The 22,282-nt window shown below is 43.6% G+C and overlaps 2 protein-coding genes across 5 annotated transcripts in view; one reads left to right on the forward strand and one right to left on the reverse strand.

Moving 5' to 3' along the window:
- Positions 1–9,399, reverse strand: part of FAM219A (family with sequence similarity 219 member A) — a 55,027-nt gene extending 45,628 nt beyond the window's left edge. For all 4 annotated transcript variants that reach the window (XM_049625535.1, XM_049625527.1, XM_049625518.1 and 1 more), the window contains exon 1: positions 8,905–9,399. In XM_049625535.1, coding sequence (XP_049481492.1) covers positions 8,905–8,964 — 60 coding nt within the window. In that variant the 5' untranslated portion in view covers positions 8,965–9,399. The remainder of the gene's footprint in view (positions 1–8,904) is intronic.
- A 134-nt stretch (positions 9,400–9,533) lies between these two features.
- The window catches only part of DNAI1 (dynein axonemal intermediate chain 1), a 59,504-nt gene continuing 46,755 nt past the window's right edge, over positions 9,534–22,282 (forward strand). Inside the window, exon 1 of the mRNA XM_049625296.1 lies at positions 9,534–9,765. Within this exon, the coding sequence (XP_049481253.1) occupies positions 9,736–9,765 (30 nt within the window). The 5' untranslated portion in view covers positions 9,534–9,735. The remainder of the gene's footprint in view (positions 9,766–22,282) is intronic.

Here is a 22,282-nt window from a genome sequence, read left to right on the forward strand (position 1 = left end):
GTGGAGTTTGGTGAGCTCTTTATAGATTTTGGACACTAGCCCTTTGTCCGATACGTCATTTGCAAATATCTTTTCCCATTCCGTTGGTTGCCTTTTAGTTTTGTCGATTGTTTCCTTTGCTGTGCAGAAGCTTTTTATCTTCGTGAGGTCCCAATAGTTCATTTTTGCTTTTAATTTCCTTGCCTTTGGGGATGTGTCAAGTAAGAAATTGCTGCGGCTGAGGTCAGAGAGGTCTTTTCCTGCTTTCTCCTCTAGGGTTTTGATGGTTTCCTGTCTCACATTCAAGTCCTTTATCCATTTGGAGTTTATTTTTGTGAATGGTGTAAGAAAGTGGTAGTTTCATCCTCCTGCATGTTGCTGTCCAGTTCTCCCAGCACCATTTGTTAAAGAGACTGTCTTTTTTCCATTGGATATTCTTTCCTGCTTTGTCAAAGATTAGTTGGCCATACTTTTGTGGGTCTAGTTCTGGGGTTTCTATTCTATTCCATTGTCTCCATTCATTTCTTAGAGAGCCATATCATAAGAGTCCAGCCCCTCTGTGAAACAGATTGCTGAGCCAGCTAACATCTCTAAGATTCTTCCTTTCCTGTGTTCTTTGCCTAGGATAACTATGATGGCTCAGGCCTCAGGGCTGCCAGGATGGCAAGCAGAAATTATGCTTCCCCCGCTAAAGACGATGGCAGATGCGGAAAATCAACCACATCACTCATTCTCACTGACCCAGAACTCTGCTTCAGAATCCACCTTAATACATGGTCCAGACAGCCACTACTGATCAATGGACATTGATACAAGGGGTGAAACCTGCTTATCATTCATGCTTTATATAGCCCATGGAGTAGGGAGTGTAAAATGATTATTCAGGAATGCCTTTTGAGCTGCTAAGACCAGGGGGCACATTTAATGGTACCATAGAGGAAGTACTGAGGTACCCTACCTAATCAGGAAATCACTTTTTCAGCTTAAATCCCAGTTGAGATGGGATTCCTTCTGATGAGAGATTTCTTTCTGATGACTATAATCTTTATAGTTTCTCCTGCTTAGCACAACACAAAAGGGCAGAGCACAGCCCACAGGTAAAAAGAAGAAACAGAATTGAGGCAAGCAGCAACCACACAAAGATTAAAAGTAAAGTACTAAATGGGTAAAGTGTACAGTATGTGAATTATATCTCAATGAAGCTGTCAAAAAAAAAGTTAAAGGTAAAAATACTGGTTTCACTAGACCAACATTTAGTAGAGGGACTGAAAGGAAGTAAAATGCCTTTAGTATTATCATGAGAAAAACTAGGCACTAGGTATTTGCTTTTGCATTGACCAAAGTTCACCAAGAACTTCCTACTAATGGCAGTAAGTCCAGACCTTGACATAAAGCCGCAACATCCCATTACAGACTAGCATGGGATAAAATGGTGTGGGTTATAAAAGAGACTTAAAAGAACTGGGAATACTACAAATCTAGACTGAATCAAAAAAGAGGCTAATTTCTAAGACAGAATTTCCCAAAGAGTATTCCATAAACCACATTTGTTCTGTAGGATGTTAATAGATGTAACATGAAAAAAGGCCTCATAGGGGTGCCAGGGTGGCTCAGTTAGTTAAGTGTCTGACTTCAGCTCAGATCATGATCTCATGGTTCATGAGTTTGAGTCCCACATCGGCCTCTGTGCTGATAGCGCAGAGCCTGGAGCCTGCTTCGGATTCTGTGTCTCCTTCTCTTTCTGCCCTCCCCCACTTACACTCCCCTCTCTCTATCAAAAATAAATAAATATTTTTTTAAAAATTACCATAGATACACAAACTTGAGAAACATTGGGTTAAACAAAGCTGGAAAGGTTTCTTTATTGCAGAACTTCTCAGAGCCTTTAAAACACTAGTAAACATTGTTATGGGATAGTGTATAGTGTTTCCCAAAGGAATTTGTCTATAGATCTTTTTTATTCCCCCATAAAGTATCTCAAAGGACCAATGTTTCTAAGAATTATACTATAGAAAATGCTGGTCTAAGCCATGCTTCGCTAAGTGCTTCACCAATTCCTTTACAAAGATAAAACTGGAAATTATTATGGGAACTATAAATCATTTATAGTTTGTAGATAATTATGTTTAAGTTAACTACATAGTAAAATATGTATGGTTCTTACTCCATGATTCAGATGCAGTTAATTCAATAAATCTTAGTTAAAGTATCCCTTCAGGTATTGTAGATAGATGGGGTGGACTCTGGTTAGGACAGCCAAAGTCTGGTGACGAAAACAGGAAAAACCAGGCCAGGTACCACAGTAGCTGGGCTTGTTTCTGCCTGAGTGTGGCCTTTTGTCATACTTACGTTTCTCAGGGCTGGAATGGTCAGAGAACACCCTTTGTGGCCATTAGTCCCGTCTTATGCACATAAATACATCATTGTTATTATAGAAACTTAAAATTGACCTTCAAGAAGCACCTGATACTCAACTTGGCATTGCTAAATAACAATAGCAGCAACAGCAAATGCAATGACATATCTGCTTGAACTAGCTCCTAAGAATGTACCACCTAGAGGGAACTCCTACTTGGTCCCTGTCTAAGGTCCTCCAGGCCAGACCCCATGAGCCTCCTTTCTAGTGGGCTTCTCCACTCCAGAGTCCCTTCCTAGAGTCAAGGAGTTCATCTGGCTGCCCCACAGTGAAGTCTTTGGGTCATGTGCCAATTTCTGAACTCCAGAGCAGAGCTAGATCCAAAGCTGGTCCCAGCTCTGCCCCCTTCCTTCCTTCCTTTCTCTGGCCCGGATGGCCACTTTCCCACTAGAGTCTCCTTAGGAAACAATGACTTGAGAGCCTGTTGAGCCATGCCTCTTGCTTCAGCTAGCATCTCTGAGTATCTGCTATTAGTCTGATTCTCCTCTTCCAGTTCTCTTTGGGGCTCCCTGTACCTGTTCTCCCAGGGTCTGCTGGAAGGCATGAAGCAGCTAAGCCCAAGAAGCTGAGTCTCCTACATCCTTTCCAGACACAAGGCTCCATCTGCCCTTTCAAGTAGGGGAGGGGGTGCCTGAGGTGAATCAGGTTCAAGTGAAGAAGGCTCTGTTTTCCATTTCTTTTCACTATGGGCAATAGTCAAAAGCAGCAGGCAGCTGGGGGCTGGAAATGATTCAGCCTAACACCCAGCTGCCCATGGAAGCACCTGCCAACTGAGACTACACTTGGGGCCTTTAAGAAGACAAGTCACCTCCGAGCAATCTCACTCTAGAAGCCTGCTCCCTTGGTACACCCTGCCTGGAAGATAGCAGCCTGGAAACTGCTTCTCTCCCAAGTGCAGCTTTCCAAGCTGGTCTCAGAGAAGGGGGGTATGTGTCCTTTTCCATTCTGACTCTTGCAAGTGAAGCGGTAACTTACACACCCATTCTAAAAGAAGTCAGTGAAAGAGTCTAGCTGAACCAAGTAGAGAGTAAACTGTTATAAGCTTAACCAGGGTGATGTTAAAAGGCCAGGCCAGAAAATGCAAAATAAAGAACTCTCTTAGCCAACAAAGGATTTTATTTTTCCTTCATCAAAGCGCTGCTGGGAAAACAACAACAACAACAACAACAAAATACCATGACTCCTTACTGCCACCAATTCGCTTGCATTCATCAAAGCAGGTTTCAGGAGAAAAGTATTTACTGGCAGGTGAGCACATGTCTTAGTATCCTTTTTGAGGCTGTTGGGGCCAGTGTCACTCTGGTCTTTGGCTCCAGGACTTCTGGGTCCCTCATAACCCCAAGAATGCAGTTTCAACAGCAGAGCAAAGGAAAACAGCAGACTTCTCCCATATAAGCAGTCCCTGAAGCCAAGAGGTACACAGACCCAACCTCCCAAACCACGACAATTTCCTGGGGTGGTGATGGTGCCTCTTGCCTTCCAGATATCCATGCCATAAACCTGAGAGTCATCCTTGACTCCCGACCTCTCCATCAGAACTTCAGACATATACCATATCCTGCCTATTCTGCTGTATTAGGATCTATATATGTGTCCCTCCTCTCTTTCTGCTTTAGCGTAGGCTTTCATCATCTCTTGCCTGGATTATTATTGCACCACCTCCATATTCGTTTTCCAGCCTCCAATGTCACCTCCCATCTCTCATCCAGAATTGGAGTGATAGTCCTAAACTCAAATTTGACCATTTTATTCCCTTAATTACAACCCTTCATTCACTCAAATGCACGCTTTTGTTTCTTCCTCCATGCCCTTTGCTTGGAACCCTTACCCTCACCTCATCTTATTGGTTTGCCAAGCTGCTAGTCTTCTTCTAAGAGCCAGTTCAGCAATGTCCCCTCTGTGAAGCCTTTCCTGATCACTTGATGAGAGCCCTTCCTGTTTTCCTTTGGCCCTGCTTGACGTCGTTCTTACTTCGTGCAGTGCTAATTACCCATAGTACCTCAAGCCATCTTGACTGTGTGTATTCCTGAATCAAGAATCTGTGTTATCAAGCCCAACACAACATCTGGCAGAAAGTAAATTCTTAATGTTTGTTGATTGAAGAGAGGAGTAGTAAAGGAGAAGGTGGAGGCCTGAGCAAATCTGATCCTCCCTTTGCAATATAGGAAAAGAGAAGAGGGTGTTCCTCTTCCCAAAACCTGAGAAGTACTACTGGGTCATAAGCCGCATGCACCCACTAGGAGAACCTACTCTTAAACTGAAAAGCCATCTGACCACAAGAAGGTAACTTGAGGCTCCCAGACCACAGGATACACATGGGTCAGTTTCCCTTAGTGGCTTCCTGCTCTCTTTACAATGTTCTCTCTGCTACTTTCAGGAGCTACTGTGGCCTACTCACTGAAGTACTATCTTGACCATCCCCATCCATGAGTGTCAAGAGGCAAGAGGAGCCTCAGATATCTTTCCAAACTCATGTGGTCAAAGGATCAAAACCTCAGTATTCCTCATCTTCTTCCAAGGGAGGTGCCACTATTACTCAGGGGCACCCTTCGCTGATTTCCACTCTTTCCTGACATATATCTAAGAGCTTCCTATAGCTATTTGAGCCCATCCTTCTCCTGGCCACCTACTGGAGAAATCTCATTTGTCTCTATCCTTAAAGTATCTGGAAATGAGCATATGCTCATGAACTAAACAAATGAGTTAATGGATAATATGGGTTTCAAGGAGGACTGATTAGCATTTCTTTCAGGCGTACAGAGACCCCATATGGTGCCATATGCTTTTTTTTTTTTTTTTTTTTGGTTGTCTCTTAGGTCTTTGAGAGCACAAGAGGTAAGATTTTGCCTGACATAATTAAGTCCTTAAAAGCTCCATTTTTTTCCCCTCAACAAATCTCTTCCTTTCCAATTGAAGCCAAAGAGAAGACATAGACTATGAGGCCTCACCAACCAGCCCAACAGACAAATAGGGCCAGAGAGACTATCCCTGCTACTCACACAAACAACAGCCCAAATCCAACCCAACTGCTCAACAGAGAGCCTTGGATATCTGGGAGCTTCCCTAGATCAGTGAGGTGCATGTGTGGCTTGGACACAAAACTGAGTACAAGGTGTACTTATCCCTGAAAGTTTCTTTGGAAAATCTGTGTTCAGAAACACTCAGGATTGTCTAGGAGATGAACACAGCAGGAGTGGAGCACAGGGACTAGGTCTCCAAGAGCAATTCTCATTCCTTTCATAAGGAGACAGGAAGAGACCCTGGGGAGCTCTCAGTGATAGGCCCAGGCCTGGTTCAGCTGCTGAGATGCAGCCAGGCCAATTAAATAATTGTGATGGGAAAAGAAAGGAAGCCATTCCTTTCAGGCAAACTCCCACCCCAGACAGGAGGCTCCACGCAGCTGTGGCAACAGCAGCAGCAACAACAGGGCAGGGATCTCTTCCTCTTCTTCCCACTAGTTGGAACTAATGCTTAAATTAGCACCTTGGAAACACCCAGATCTGCTGGCTGTGCCTTCTCTCCCAGCTCCTGCCACTCTCTTAGACCTCCTTTTCAAGCCTGAGGTTCTCTTTCAAGTAAATAAAAAAAAAAAAAAGAAATAAAAATCTTCTTCCCTAGAAGAGCCTTTTAAGTAAGGAATGGCTTCTGGATTCTTTCCACCACTATGGGTGAGGGAGGGTTATTTAAATGATGGAGTCCCTGTGATAGGCCTTTATCAGTACAGCTTGGTCCAGAAAAGAGAAGTGAAGCTAATACCAGCATTGCCTTGTTTCCATTAGGGCTAAAGGAGACAGCCCCTATTCTGCCCTCAGAGGGGCAGGCCCACACTGAAGGAGTAAGCATGAACAATAAACTTCTGCCAAACTGTGTCTGTGTTGCTAACCACTGTGTCCCCAATACCTAGTATAAGATCTGGAACAGAGACGATACTACATAAATATTTGGTGAATGAATTAGCTAAATCAGTGATATCAACTCCCTATGATATTCCTTGGAAGACAGAGTGAAGAGCTATTGCTTAAATTTTAAAGAGATAGTTTGTCTTCATTTCATAAATGAGAAAACTGAATCCAGAGGAGAGGAGAGACTTCCTAGAGGTCTCAATAAATAATAAATAGGTCACAGCTGAGTTTGATCCTGGGACCCTAGTTTTTATGGTCTACTCAAATACCTCTAAAGAGCCACTTTGCTCTTCTCTTTTGTGGTATACTGTTTTGATTCCTTATGCCCTGCAATGAAGGCTCTTTCAGAAATGCTACACAAGAATCTGCTAGTCTCAATAATACACAGAGCATTTAAAGAGTTCTGGGGATCCTCTAGATTTCAACCTGGAAACAGAGGTCAAGAAGCAGAAATCTACAGGGCAATGTCTGTGCCCCTAAAGGGGGGGATTACTGAATTGCCACTCCCATCACTCTCATCAACCTCAACAAAGTATCCTCTTACAGAGGACTCCTTTAGCCTTCAAGAAAAGGGTCTGAAGGCAACCACAGCTTTTCTGATAAGTGCCTCCTCACATAAGCACTTCTAATCCAGAGTCACACAGACCAGGGCATTTTAGGAGTCTTCTGGGGTCACTATTTACTCAAACTATCATTGGGAATTTCAGGCAATAACAAAGGTACCAAGGACAACTAAGAAAGCCTTGTGACCTCATTCCTTCCCCCCTTTCCTTGGACAACTATTGACTACCTTCTCAGGAACCCCAGATGGGAGGCAAGAACCAACTCATTGCTTTCTTCTCATGACTAACTTGGACCTCCTTTCCCTCCTATTTCATCCATCATCCCTTTTGGTTCTCGATTAGATGCTTAGAACTGGAAGGGCCATCTAATTTGACAAGCCAGGTTGGTTGGAAAGATAATCCAGAAAAGAATGTCCTCTTAAACCAGCCTAAAGTTCTTCAAGTTCATGGGACAGACTTCTCACCAGGATTTTCTGGCCCCCAAATATTCCAATGATGGTATCAGCCTAGGAAAAAAAAGTCCATCAGCATCTCTCTCCCCAGTTTAATACTGTATACTTATGTAGAGCTTCTGTTTGGGCTTCTAGAACTAAGTAGTAACAAAAAGGGAAAAGGGCTCATTTCCTGCTAGGTGGCTCCTAATGATTCTCTCTACCATCCCCCAAAAGGTGTGGCTTAGAGTTGGTCATGGGTCCCTGACAAAGTCTGTCTGGTCTGCTGTAATGGGCAGCTTACTTACTCAGGAAGCTACAAAGCTCATCTGTTAGCCAGGGGTCTAGGGGCCCAAATGTGGAACATATTCCTCACCTCCCCACCTAACATACAAGGAGGAGCCTTAGGGAGTCCCAGATCTTCAAGCTTTGGAGAGCTCTGCTAGGCTCCAGCAGAGCTCAGACAGTAGGGCATCCACGCCTTTCAGGTTCCTGGCCTACCCTGCCTCCTTCCAGCTCCCCCTCAGGCTCCAAGGAGGAAGGGAGAAGGAAAAGTGAACAGAGCGGGGCACTCCCTCCCTTCCCCCTCTCCTTATACCAGCTGGCTAGGCCGCTGCGGCGCCTCTCGCCCCACTGCCCACCGCCGGTCGTACAAGCCAGTCAGGTAATCCCCCCTGAGCGGTGGCCATAGGGCATGGTCTCCCCTAAGCTTGGCCTCGGTCGCCCGCGTCGCCCTCCCCCTTCCATCCCCTCCGCGCCGGCAGCGATGACATCATTCCTCCCAGACTCCCGGACCGCGGACAGGCAGCAGGATGGGCGCCCAGCAAAGACTCAAAGCACGTAGGCCGAGGATGCTGGGGGCTCTTCGAAAGGGTGGGCACTGGAGGCTCCGGCGCGACCCCGCCCCCTCTCCCGTCGATTCCAGAGCTCTCTCATCCGCGCCCCTGTTTCTCCACCTCGCCGCCGAGCTCTCTCCCCCTCGACTCCAGCTCTAGCACCCCCAGCCTAGACTGCCTGCGCTCTCCTCAGAAGAACATAATTCAGGGGTCCTGCACCGACCCCCTGTACCCACCGGTCCTTGGCCCAGGCCTGAATTCCCATCCGTATCCAGCAAACTGGCAGGCATGCTCCCTCCTCTGCAAGCCTACTCCCAGTCCCTTTTAGCCTAATTGCTCCCTGGCCCCCTCCCCCGCGCTGAGCATCACAGGCCTCTAAAGCTAAGCGGCTCCTCACCTCTCATCCCAGCCCCTGGGCCTGGCCGCGGCGGTGCCCTATGACAGTTTCCTTCATTTCCCAGCTAAGGGCCTCCACTAGCGGTGTACACCATTGTGCCCCAAACATTCCACCCGACGGCCCTCCCCGTTGCTCCCTTGGCCTGTCTCTGCTGACTATGCCCTAAGCCCTTACATGCCTTTTTGCTGTCACCCCGCTCATTCTCCTACGGTTTTCTAGTCCTACAAGTCCCCCTCCCCCGGCGATGCGATTTCAAGGTTCCCTTTGCTCCATCCCAAGGCGCCCCCTCCGCACAGCCACCAAAGCCTGATTCCCTCCTTTCCTCCCCCTCGGGCAGCGCCCCCTCCCGGTCCTGGCCTGCCCGCCGCCCGCCCCCTCACCAGCGGCTGCATCTCCGAGTGCGCGGTGGGCACCTGGAACCGGTCGATCTCCTCCATCATGGTGCCGGCGGGCGAGCGGGCCCGGGGCCGGGCGCGGCCAGGGACGCCGACGGGACAGCGCGGGGCGGCGGCCCCAGTAGCCGGGTGGGTGGTGCAGCCTAGGCCGCCCGGGACGAGTCGGGCGGGCAGGCGTCCGGGCAGATGGAGGGGTGGGCGAGGGGTGGGAGGTTCGCTGGCTGACTGAGACCAGCGTGGCTCCGTGGGCTTGCCTTAGTGCTACCGCGGCTGGGGCCCGGCCGAGCCGCAGGTCTTGCCTCGCCTCCTCCTCCGCCGCCGCCTCCTGTCAGCAGCTCAGCCACTGCGGTGACTCGGCAACTCCACTTCCGGGTCCGGGACACCGCCTGGACTTGCATTATTCATGAGGAGGTGGTGCCTGGGTGCTCCAGCCCCGCCCACATGCAGGAGTTTCTAATGCGCTCGGCCGCGGGTCGTTTTATTCCTGAGGGGGCGGGTCTTAGTGGAGCCGGAGATTCCCCGCGCGCCCAGCCCCGCCTCTCCCTCGAGCCGGGAGGGGGCGTCAGAGGCGCCTGCGCCTTGGCTAAAGGTTGGTTGCTGGGCAACCGCGTCTGGGAGGAGCCGATTCTATACTGCAAGGGCGCGGGGACCCACATCGACTGCTGTCCCCAAAGAACCCTTGCAACTGGGAATTGAAGTGAAAGAGAATCCGGATTTCCTGTGCGTGATCGAGGGGACAAACACATTTCTAATCCTCAGGCGAGAGAGTATTTTGTAGGTGTTCCAAGTGTTGAGGTGTTTCCTGCTTCTTCCAAGATGCCCCATAAACAGCCGCCTCGTAAGCAGGTACCACACACCCCGACTGCCCTCTCCCAATGACCTCTGAGGACACTGATCATCTTCTACTGATCCTTCATCTTCCTTTCCCTGTTGACCCTTAACCTCTCTCTCTGTGACCCCTTTCCTGTGTTTCCACTGACCTCTAACCCTGTCCTTTTCTCTCCCTCTAATCCTAGCTTTCTCTCACACACCGCCCCTGATCCACTATTTCCCACTTTCCTTTCACTTGTCCTCCCCTCGCCATTCCATTCCCTCTCTCCAGTCACACCACAGACCGTCCTGACCAGTCCATCTGTCTTACCTCCCACCCCCACTCCCACGGATACCTTCCTCATTGCCCTTATATTCTTGTCCCAAAGAAATTCTTTTTCCAGCCGTTTTCTGTATGTCCAGCGCTGGGCTAGGTGGGGACACAGGCCTTTGAGACCCCACAGAGGGAGTGCAAGAGAACTGTACAGAAGACACAGAACAGATTATGTACAGGAGTTTGGCTTAGATTTTCTGTGCTGGGAGACTTGTGAGGAGAGAGAGGTCAGGTAAAGAGGAAGAGAAGAGAGATATTTTTCCCATTCTTGCCCCCCACCCCCACATCACACACTTGGACACACCAAACACTGGCCCCCACTATTTCTGGAGCCTCATATGTCTCTCTTTGCTGTGAGTCCCTGGACCACTCCTGTGACTCATTCAACCATTTGAACATTGTGTCCTTGTTGCCACCTAGCCAGATGTCATCCCTTGGGTAACTTGGATACCCAAGAGTTAGCCCCTTCACCCACCAAGTACAGAGTTCTGCTTTCCTCCCCAGCATCACTCTGGAAGGTAAGGTAAGGCCCAGCTTCTCAAGGAGCCCTCTGTGGTTGTCACTCAGTCCTTTAAGAATTCACTTTTTCCAAACCCTTTATGAATTATCACCTTGGGACTAATATGCGGTTTCTGACTCTGTGAAGCAGGACTTCTATTTATTTATTCTAAGTTTCCTTCACTCAGATCTAGGAATTTTGAGGTTTGGAAAGCAAATCTGTGTCCATGCTGTTTGTGACTTTACATATTTTGGTTTGGCTTTCTCCATATTAGTCTTTGCTAGTTTGCTTCTTTCACCTGTCCTTCCAGAGCAGGTGGACTCATCTCTCTTAGATCTCTGCAACTACAAGGAGGCTGCTGTTCCTGTATGGCCATGCCCTAGTTTTATGTCAGGGTAGCTGTGTTTTTAAGCTCATATACAGTGCTTGGGCCTACTGACTTAATTTACATAAAGTTTGTTTTAAATTCAGCATTACTAATGTCTGGCTCACATACAATGAAATGGACATTTTAGTTGTACATGTTGACAAGTTTTGACAAATTTATACACTTGTGAACTACCACTACAATTGAGATATAGGACACTTCCTCTACCCCCAAAGTTTTCTTGTGCCTCATCCCAGTCAGTTCTTCCCAACCCTGCAGGCCCAGGTAACCATTGCTTTCTGTCACTTGCAGATGAGATTTGTGTTTCCTGGCACTTAAAGTTTGAACAAGCTTGGGGTCAGTTTCTCCAGCCCATTAGGGGAGACGTTAGAGTCTAGTTTCACTGAGAGCAGAGAGCGGTGACAGCAGATAGGAAGCAGAAAAGCTGGGTCAACTGGCCATATACACATGGACGCATGGAAACAACCCTATGTTCACATATGTATACACTGGCTATGGACACATCAGTGCTGCCCCCTAGAGGGAAGAGTTGTTTTAATGTGTAATATTGGTGAGTGGGGTGTGAGAAAAGGTTGGGTTGTGCTAGGTTGTATTCTTCACTCTCTTGTCTCAGTGAAGGTCAATCAGGGTTACTGGTGAGCTGGGTGTGCGACAGTCTAGAGAGGTTTGAGAAGTTGTGCCTTTCCTCTGGGAACTCTGGGGAACTCTGGGGTTCCCCTGAACCTAGCACAACTCCCCCCTCTAGGGGAGAGAGAACACAGGCATACAAAGATAAGAGAGGATGGGATCCCTGGGTCTGGCAGGAAGAGAGACATACAGGTTGAAGCAGCCTAAGCTTCAGGGAGGAGGTATCTATGACTTGGCTGCCTGCAGTGTAAAGGGAAGGTCAGGACTGAGCTTGTGACTCCCTCTTGCCCTCAGGATAAAGTCCCAAAAGTCCAACTTGTTTTGTATGGCCTGCAAAGCCTTGCAAGGTCTAGCTGTTGCCACAAAACCTACTTCAGATCCCACCATTGCCCTGTGAAAATTCCATAGTTGCAGCACACTGAACTGCCCTCACTTCCTGGAAAATGACATCCACACACTCTTCTCCTCCAGACCTTTGAAACTGATGTTTCCTCTACCTGCCTGGTATAATCATTTGTCTGTGTCCACCTTTTCCATGCCATTCTACCTCAAATTTCTTCATTTTCCAGCCATACATCAGGTCTCAGCTTGGCTGTCATATTCTGTAAGATATTAAGTCCTCTTTTTGGAGAGACAGGATAGGGTGATAGCCCCCCTAGACTATGTGATAGCATAGTGAGAATGTCTGTCTCATTCATCATTGATTCCCCTGAACATAGCACAATGCCTGGAATATATTAAATTCTGAAAATGAAATGAATATGAGTTCTGAATGCCTGGAGTTATTCTTTAGAAATTTTGATCTAAGTGTGTTTAAATTTTTTTTAATGTTTATTTATTTTTGACAGAGAGACAGAGCATGAGTGGGGGAGGGGCAGAGAGAGAGGGAGACACAGAATCCGAAGCAAGCTCCAGGCTCTGAGCTGTCAGCACAGAGCACGATGCAGGGCTCGAACCCACGAACCGTGAGATTATGACCTGAGCCCAAGTCGGATGCTCAACCAACTGAGCCACCCAGGCGCCCCCTTTGAGTGTGTTTAAAGTATAGGAGGGCACCTGGTGGGATGAGCACTTGGTGTTGTATGGAAACAAATTTGACAATAAATTTCATATTTAAAAAAAAAGAAGTATAGGAAGGGGAACGCCTGAGATGAAGAGACTAGTGGGGAGTGATATCAAGAAAATGTCACTATAGAAGTATGTTTTTCTGGGTTCATGTTTATATCTGCTTTGGCAGTAGAGCTATGAATGATTCAAAATTGAATCACATGTACCCATGCCTTAAGATCTGGGTATTAGAGATTTGAGAGGTCAACAATTCTGATGCCATAGACATTCTCATTCAACAATTATTTATTGATCACCTACTATATGCCAGGTACTGTTCTAGGCACTGGTGATACAGAAACAAACAAAACAAACAAAAATCCCTGCTCTCATGGATCTTATCTTTTAGTTGGAGGTAAATTGTCAATAAACAAATAAATAAAATATACAGCTTATCAGATGATAATAGGTGTCAAGGATTAAAATAAAGCAGGGAAATGGAGTAGGAAGTTCAGGGAACCAGAAGATTATGATTTAAACATAGCAGTCACAGAAGGCCTCACAAAGGTGGCATTCGAGAAAGATCCAGAAGAAATGAACAAGTTAGCCTCCAGACTGAGGGCATAGCAAGAGTAAAGTTCCTGGTGTGGAAGCTTGCTATAAATGTTCTAGATCAGCAAGGCAGGAGGAAGGGGGGCAGTGGCAGGAAATAAGATCAGAGAGGTGTATCCCTCTACTCTATAAGGTTAATCAAATAACCCACGGCATATTAAATTGGTTGTGATAGAGCTCCATGAATCATAATTTGTAATTAAAATGCATGAATGTCAGGCACCACAAACCATGACCAGCTCAAAACATCACTGGTAATGCCCCAATAACAAAGTGTCCTTCCCAAAAAATTTGAGAATTCCAACTGGTTGCAATGTGTATATGTGCAGGAGGAGCTTTGCAACGTTGCCAAACATTGCCTGGCAGCCAGACTTCTTAGTAGAGAACTGAATTAGAGTCTTCTGTGAACTCCAGTTAAAAGCTAATTTTAGTTTATGACTAACAAATTTTAGTACTTCTTTATAACTCAGTTAGTTACCATAAAAAAAAAAAATCAGTCTGGAACTTTGCATCATTTGCCTGTGAGAGCCAAAGAAAGGACTTGCATTTGCATTTTTGGATCATCTTATGGTCTCTCCAGAGGCCCCTGAGGGACAGTACTTTTAGAACTGATGATCTTGATGAGAGGTGACTAGGGTAGGGGAGAATGGGCAAGAATGCATACAAGGCCAAAAAAGAATCTTAGATGATTCAGAGATTTTGACCTGGTGACTGAGCCTGGGATCCATAGAAGAAAGGACAAGAGGACGTGAGTGGAATCTAAGGGCAGTTAAAGTGTTTCTATATGTTCAAACTAAGATATCCACTCTCTTGTGACCCTTTTTCTCAGTGTCATCCTTATACCTCCCATCTTCCTCAAGCCCTAGATATCATTCACCCCTTTATCTCCTAAATACCTCTCAAATCAAACCACTTTTTTCATATTCACTGTCACCTTCCTAGCCCAGCCTATACCATCTCTCACTCAGAGTACTGTAAAAGCCTTATACCAGTACTCTCATCCACTCATATGCCTTACAATCCATTCTCTACAACTGCATCGAATGATTTGTTTCACATTGTCAGTTTGAGGGGCACCTGGGTGGCTCAGTCAGTTAGGCGTCTGACTCTTGATTTCAGCTCAGGTCATGATCTCAAAGTTCATGGGATGGAGCCCCATGGGCTCTGGGCTGATAGCAGGGAGCCTGCTTGAGATTCTCTCTCCCCTCTCTCTCTGCCCCTCCCCTGCTCATGCTTGCACTCTCTCTCTCCATCAAAATAAATAAATAAATAGACATTTTCAAAAACCTGTCATTTTGATTATGTCATCTCCCGTTTAGAACCCTTCAATGAATTCCCATTGCTCTTAGGATAGGGAAAATTTTTTTAGATAACACTTCAGGGGCCTATATGGGCTGAGGCTTGTTTAGATCTCTAAGCCTTAATTTTTACCACTCTTCCCATATTAGTGCTGTTCCTCTCTCTGGAACACTCTTCAAATCCTCTCTTATACACGTATTCCTAAGATTTCAGCCCAATCATCAATCCCCACAACCTGCCTCAATGCTGCCATCCTGTTAATGAACATAGGGTTGTTTCCTCTATTATGTAGTCTCATTGCTCTTGATCCTTTCTTTCTTAGCCTGCATCTTAGTATGTAATTATTCACTTGTTTGTGTAATTATCTGATTATTGTATGTCTCTCCCATTAGACTGTGAGCAAGACCTGTGGATGTTTTTTGCTCACATCTATTCTCAAGCTCCTAGCACAGTGACCATCACAACAGAAGCTCTCAATAAATGATTATTGAATGAATTATAGAATGTGGTTGTGAAGTAGCATAGAGTGCTATGAAAGCATGTAGTAGGGTATGCTAACAACTGATTCTGGGGGATGAGGGAAGATTTCTAGGAGGAGCACCATGATTTAAGGTTTGAACAAAGGAAGAAGAGTTCAAAATGTAGGATAAGAAGAAGTGACCAGAGAAGTTAGAAGACAACACAGAATAGAAGACATACAAAAACATACATGGCAGACAACAAGGAAAAATAATGTCCTAAAGAAGAGTGTGTTTATAGTGTATTTACAGTGTTTATAGAGTATGTGGTCAGCCATGTTGCATGCTGCTAAGGGGTCAGTGAAGATAAGAACCAGATATAGCCATTAGATATAATAATTAGGAAACTGGGGTTTCCTAATTAGGCAACTGGGGACCCTGGAAAGAACAATTTCTGAGGTGAGAGCCAGACTGAATGGAACTAAGAAGACAGTAAAGACCAGGTTGACAAGGATTTTTTTAAGGGATGACAGTAAGACTTGAATATGTTAAATGCCAAGGGGAAGGACTCTGGCATAGATAAGAAGAAATTGGGGATCAGGAGACAGATAACATATTGACTAGAGCCAAGTCTCTGAGAAGAGGAGGTGAGAGCGGATCAGTTGTGGACAGGAGACTGTAACAGGAGAGAAGAAAGGAAGAAGGGATGGATGCAGATGATGATAATTTAGAGGTTTAGTGGCAGGAAGTTGAGAGAATTTTCTCTTCTCTAACTCTAGTCGTGTTATGGAATTCCTTCTGGAAGTGATAACTAGAAAACAAATTTTTCCAATGGCTGTTCCATTTTGTTATGATTATAGTCATGCTATTTTCAGAATTACAGTCTGAGGTTTGTCATGCACAATTATCAGATTACAAAACAGCTGTTAGCATTTGTGGCCAGAATTTAGTCTCCTGCCCTATTTACTGTGGAGCCTAGCACATTGTTAGTACTCAGTACATGCCAGGTACTCGAATAACAATGGCAGAGGGCTTGTGCTTATCCCTGGGCTTTGCAGCCTGCAAGCTGATGCTGAAGAGTACTTTTGATTCTCTGGCTCCAGCTGTGAGCAAGTGACATGAAATTGTTTTCTGCCAGTTAGGGATTTGAATGGAGTGTTCAGTCTTCCCTACCACTGGGACAGAGTTGTATGGAAGAAGTAAGCAAAGGACACAGCTGTTGATCAAACTTTTTCACTGTTTGTGTCTCAAAACACCGTCCTACTCATGAAGCCACTGGATTCTGGTTTGTATGGTGGGTTTACGTCCTCTATTTATCTGACCTAGATTTGAGAACTCTTGGAGGTAGGACTAACTCAACCTGGGTTTTTCTTTAGCTGTCATCCTAGGATTTGGTACATAGTAGATGCTTAATAACTACTGGATGAATGAATAATGACTGCATGGATTAGTTGATGAGAAAATAAATGAATGTTGGAAAAGTACGTACTACAATACCGTGACTACTAACTTTTCTTTCTGGGGCTGAAGCAGAAGTGGCTCATGACTTTGTCTTTGTCAAAGCAGCAATCTAATTCTGTTAATTATGTAGGGACCCTACTCCTAATGTTAAGCTTTTTTTCCTACTTTTATTTTTACCTCACATCCATTTTCTCATTTATTTATTTTTTTCCATGTGTCATATAGTCAGCCTCAAATCTTGCTTTGGGACAAATTAGAATATAAGTGGATAAAAAAATCTGCTGATCCCTAGACAGACACATGATTCCAACCTTCTGTTCTTTGTTAATGATTTTGTTCCCTTGGCCTGGAATACTCAAGGCTTTCCTACTTCTGCTCTTTATGGGCCTGGCAAACTCTAAGGCACACAAATTTCAGTTAAGCTCTTTAAATTGCAAAGAACATTGGCTCACTCAAGTTACCTCAAGTAAAGGGAGGGTGGGTGAAGGGGCAAAGGGTATTTGTGGGGGATTGTGGGTGTATATTATAAATACATAAGTAGCCTAGAATCAGAATTGGAAAACTATTGGTTCTGAAACAGATGCAAGTACTAATTAATTTCTCATATCTCTCATGGTCTACTTCTCTTAGCATCTATGTTTCATTCCCTATTTTCATTTCCCAATCAGCGAATTTTTCCACGGTTTCTGCTCCTTCATAACTTTAGTGTGTTTCCAGCTCATCATGCCACTTCGGCCTCTCTCTTACTCACAACCATCTTCATCACTATCTCCATCCAACCGCCGTTTCTCATGGTACTCCCAGTTCAAACTCGTGGAGAAGGAATCTGATTGACCCTAGCTTATCTGTTCACCCTAGTCTGATTCAGGGAGGGACAGAATCCTAATGGCTTTCCAAGCAGCCAAAGCTATGAGCAGGGTAGTTTCCCTTACAAGGAGTGCAAGGTATAACCTGCTTTACTCCAAAGTAACTTCTACAATGTTTCTGAAAAATCTTTCTCAAAAATTGTGCAGGAAGGGCCTCCAATTTCTTCCAACCCAGTGCCACCATTCAGGGCTGATATTTACATTACAAAAGGTTCCATCTTTTACAAAAGCCTTTACTTTAGGGTTGTTGTTTGTATGTGTGTTTTAAACATCCCATTTCTGCAGTGAGTTTTAAAATGGAGCACACTGTATATAACTTTTTTTTTAACGTTTATTTATTTTTGAGACAGAGAGAGACAGAGCATGAGCAGGGGAAGGTCAGAGAGAGAGGGAGACACAGAATCTGAAGCAGGCTCTAGGCTCTGAGCTGTCAGCACAGAGCCCGACACGGGGCTCGAACTCACGGACCGTGAGATCATGACCTGAGCCGAAGTTGGCCACTTAACCGACTGAGCCACCCAGGCGCCCCTGTATATAACTTTTAAAGACCTTGGTATAGGGGACTTATATTCTGGCCACGATGGAATAATCCATACTGGACTTGCCCTACCACTGTTAACAGCTATAATTCTGGACACAATATATGCTGCATTCCCTTGGGACAGTGATTCCTGAGGGAAGGAAAACACCCAGCATGAGTCAGTCATGCGTTTATCCTTGCTCTGTGGCAGGGAACAATTTCTTAACCATGGCTCAGGGAGGTAGATCTCAAAGGAGAGTGTACTGATACCAATGAGATAACCCAGATGAAAGAAGTAGCAGACAATGACTTTAAAGCAGCTGTTATAAATATATTTATGGACTTACAGAAAATATTGACTTAATGCATGGAGAATCTAAGCAGAAAAATGGAAACAGAAAAATAAATATCAGAAATGTAAAATTTATTAGATGGGCCTAAAAGCTGAATGTGAAGATGAGTCCATTGAAACGATCTAATCTGAAGATCAGAGAGAAATAAGATTAAAAAACAAGAGCCTTGGTGACTTTTGGGAATATTTCATATGTGTATTGGAAACATGTATGTTATTGGAATCCCAGAAGGAAATAGAAGAGGAGGGAAATATTTGAAGAAATAATGCTTAAAATCTCCTAACCTTGGTGGAAAACGTATAGCATTATCAGAAATTCAGTAAGCCCTAAGCAGGATAAATACAAAGAAAACTGTATGTCCCTCATAGTCAAAATACTGGAAACCGAAGATAAAAATAAAATCTTGAAAGTAGCCAGAATAAAATGACACACTGCATACAGGGGAATAATGATATGATTATGGCTCACTTCTCATTGTAAATAATGGAGGTTGGAAGACAATATAATGACATATTAAAGGCACTGAAAGAAAATTACTGTCAACCCAGAATTCTACATTTAGCAAAAAATATCCCCCAAATAAGAAAGGTGAAATAAATACATCTTCAAATAAACTAAAGCGGAGAGAATTTGTCATTAGCAAACCTTCACTGTAAGAAGTACAAAAGGAAGTTCTTCAGGCTAAAGGAAAAATGATATTTGATAGAAGCTCTATCTATGGGAAGGACCAAAAAGTACTAGAAATGATAAATATGTGGCTAAAGATGAAAGACTAGCTCTTTTTCCTTCTATTTATTTTCTTAAAAGACATATGTGACAGTTTAAAGCAAAAAATAATACCATTATGAGGTAGGACTTATAATGTATATAAAAATAAAATATGTGACAATAGGGCAAAAGATGAGGTGGTGGTGATAAGTGGAACTAAGACATTACAAGATTATTGCATTATGAAATATGAAGTGGTATGTTAATTATTCTTGGTAGACTATGATAAGTTTAGGATGCATATTATAAACCTTAGAGTAACCACTAAAAAGTAACATAAAAAGGCACAGCTAAAAAACCAATAGAGAAAATAAAATGAAATACTAAAAAAACTCAGTTAACACAAAAGAAGGTAGAAGTTGAACAGAAGAAGAAAAGCAGGTGGAAAACAATAAAAAATAAAGAGCAACATACTAAGGCAACCATACCATTACTTTAAAAGGCAGAGTTTATTAAGTTAGGGGGGAAAAAGGCAAGACCCAACTATACGCTACCTATAAGAGATACAGATACAGTTTATTTTTTTTTTAAGATTATTTATTTATTTTGAGAGAGAGAGCCAGAGAAAGGGAGAGAGAGAAACCAAGCAGGCTCTGTACTGTCAGTACAGGGCCCAATGCAGGGCTTGATCTCATGAACCATGAGATGATGACGTGAGCTGAAATCAAGAGTCAGTTGCTTAACCAACTAAGCCACCCAGGCACCCCAAGAGATACGGTTTAAACACAAAGACATAGAAAGGTTGAAAATAAAAGAGTAGAAAAAATTCTCCTGGCAAATGGCAATCGAAAGAAAGTTATGTGGTTAAAGTATTAGCAGGAATAAGTGGGCTTCAAGATAAGGAGTATTCCCAAAGTATGTCCCTACTTGTAGGGACATTTCATAATGATAAATGGTCAATTCAAGAGGAGACATAAAGTCACAAATGTATATGTATATGCACCTATTAATAGAAGTTCAAGATATATGAAGGCACCTGGGTGGCTTGGTTGGTTGAGTGTGGGACTCTTGATTTTGGCTCAGGTCATGATCCCAGGGTCATGGGCTCAAGCCCTGAGTCAGACTCTGTGCTGAGCATGGACACTGCTTAAGATTCTCTCTCTCTCTCTGTCTCTTTCTCTCTGTCTCTCTCTCTGTCTCTCTCCCTCTCTCCGTCTCTCCCTCTCTCCCTCTCTTCCTCTCTCCCCTTTCTCCCCCTCTCCCCCTCTCCCTCTCCACTCCTCTTGAATGTGTGCTCTCTCTCTAGAAAAAGGGGGCTCCTATGTAGCTCAGTTGATTGAGCATGGGACTCTTGATTTCAGCTTAGGTCATGCTCTCACAGTTCATGACATTGAGCCCCACAGCAGTCTCTGTGCTGACAGCACGGAGCCTGCTTGAGATTCTCTCTCTGTCCTCCTCCCACTCTCTCTCTCTCAAAAAAATAAAGAAATAAAAATTAAAAAAATTTAGTGATGAAATTCCAATGTCTCATTGGGGCACCTGGGTGATTCAGTTGGTTAAGTGGCCCGCTCTTAGTTTTGGCTCAGGGCATGATCTCATGGTTTGTGAGATGGAGCCCCATGTGGGACTCTGTGCTGAGATGTGGAGCCTGTTTGGGATTCTCTCTCTGCCCCTCCCTGGCTTGTCACATGCACGTGCACACATGAATGCACACTCTCTCTCTCAAAATAAATAAATAAACATTAAAAATAAGTTAAAAAAAGAAGTTCAAGATATATGAATCAAAAACTGGCAGAGCTAAAGGGAGAAAGAAAAATACACAAAGATAGTTTATTTTAATACTTGTCTCTCAGTAACTGATAGATATAGAAGATTTTGGTTAACCAACTTGACCTAATTAACATTTATAGAACACTACAGCCAAGAACCGTAGAATGAAAATTACACCCAAGAACTGCAGAATGTTCACAAAAATAGACCATATGCTGGGACATAAAGTAAGTCCCAAGACATATCAAAAGATTAAAATTTTACAGATTTTAATTCAACTCAAATTCAACATCCATCCATGAGAGAAAGAATCTCAGCATACTAGGAATAGTTTGAACAAAATGGAATTAAATAAAAAATAACAGCAATACCTTTAAAATACCCAAATATTTAGGAATTAAGGCATAATTCTAAATAAAGGTAGTCAAAAGAAGCACAAGGGCAGATAGTAGCTGCACTTGTAGTGAGCATAGCATAATGTATAAATTTGTCAAATCACTATGTTGTACACCTGAAACTAATGTCATATTGTGTCTCAACTATATTTCAATAAAAAAGAAAGAAAGAAAAGAAAAGAAAGAGCACAAGGGAAACTAGTAAACGTTTTTAATTGAATGGTAATGAAAATATGGCATCACAAGTTTTAGGGTGCTTCTAAAGTGCATAATGGAACTGCATAGTTTTAAATGCCTGATTTAGAAAAAAAAAAAAGGAAAGATTTAAACGCAATGTTTCATAGAAACAATGAGAAAAACTATAGGGAAAATTAACAATGCCAGAAGTACGTTCTTTGAAAAGGTTAATAAAATTGACAAAATCTAGCAAAGCACATCAAGATAAAAAGAAGTCACAACAGGGGTGCCTGGGTGGCTCAGTCAGTTAGGCATCCAACTCTTGATTTTGACTCAGGTTGTGATCTCATTGTTGGTGGGATTGAGCCTCGCATTGGACTCTGTGCTGATAGCACAGAGCCTCCTTGGGATTCTCTTTCTTCCTCTCTCTCTGCCCCTGCCCCACTTATGCTCTCTTTCTCTCAAAAAAATAAATAAATAAATAAATAAATAAATAAACTTAAATAAAAAAAGAAATCACAACTGCCAATATCAGGAATGGAACATGAGAAATCACTACTGATCCTACAGACATTAAAAAGGATAATAAGGAAATATTATCACAACTTTATGGCAATAAATTCAATTTAGATGGAATGGGCAAATTTCTTGAAAAACACAGTTTACCTTAATTGACACAAGAAGAAAAGGAAAATATGAGAACTCCATACCTTAACTTAAAACCTTCCTACAAAGAAGGTTTTACTGGTTTCACTGATGAATTATATCAAGTACATGAGGTATAAATAACAACAATCTTACACAAAGTATTACAGAAAATGGAGAAGGGAACAAATCCCAACGGATTTGATGATGCCAGAATAACTCTGATATCAAAATCAAAGTTACTCCAAGAAAAGAAAATTACAGACCAATATCCCTTATGAACATAAATGCAAAAACTCCAACAAAATATTAACAACACTGTTTCAGCAATACATAAAAAGAATAATAGATCAAGTGGGGTTTATCCCAATAATGCAAAGTCAGCTCAACATTA

This window comes from Panthera uncia, chromosome D4, assembly GCF_023721935.1.
Source record: "Panthera uncia isolate 11264 chromosome D4, Puncia_PCG_1.0, whole genome shotgun sequence".
Taxonomy (NCBI): domain Eukaryota; kingdom Metazoa; phylum Chordata; class Mammalia; order Carnivora; family Felidae; genus Panthera; species Panthera uncia.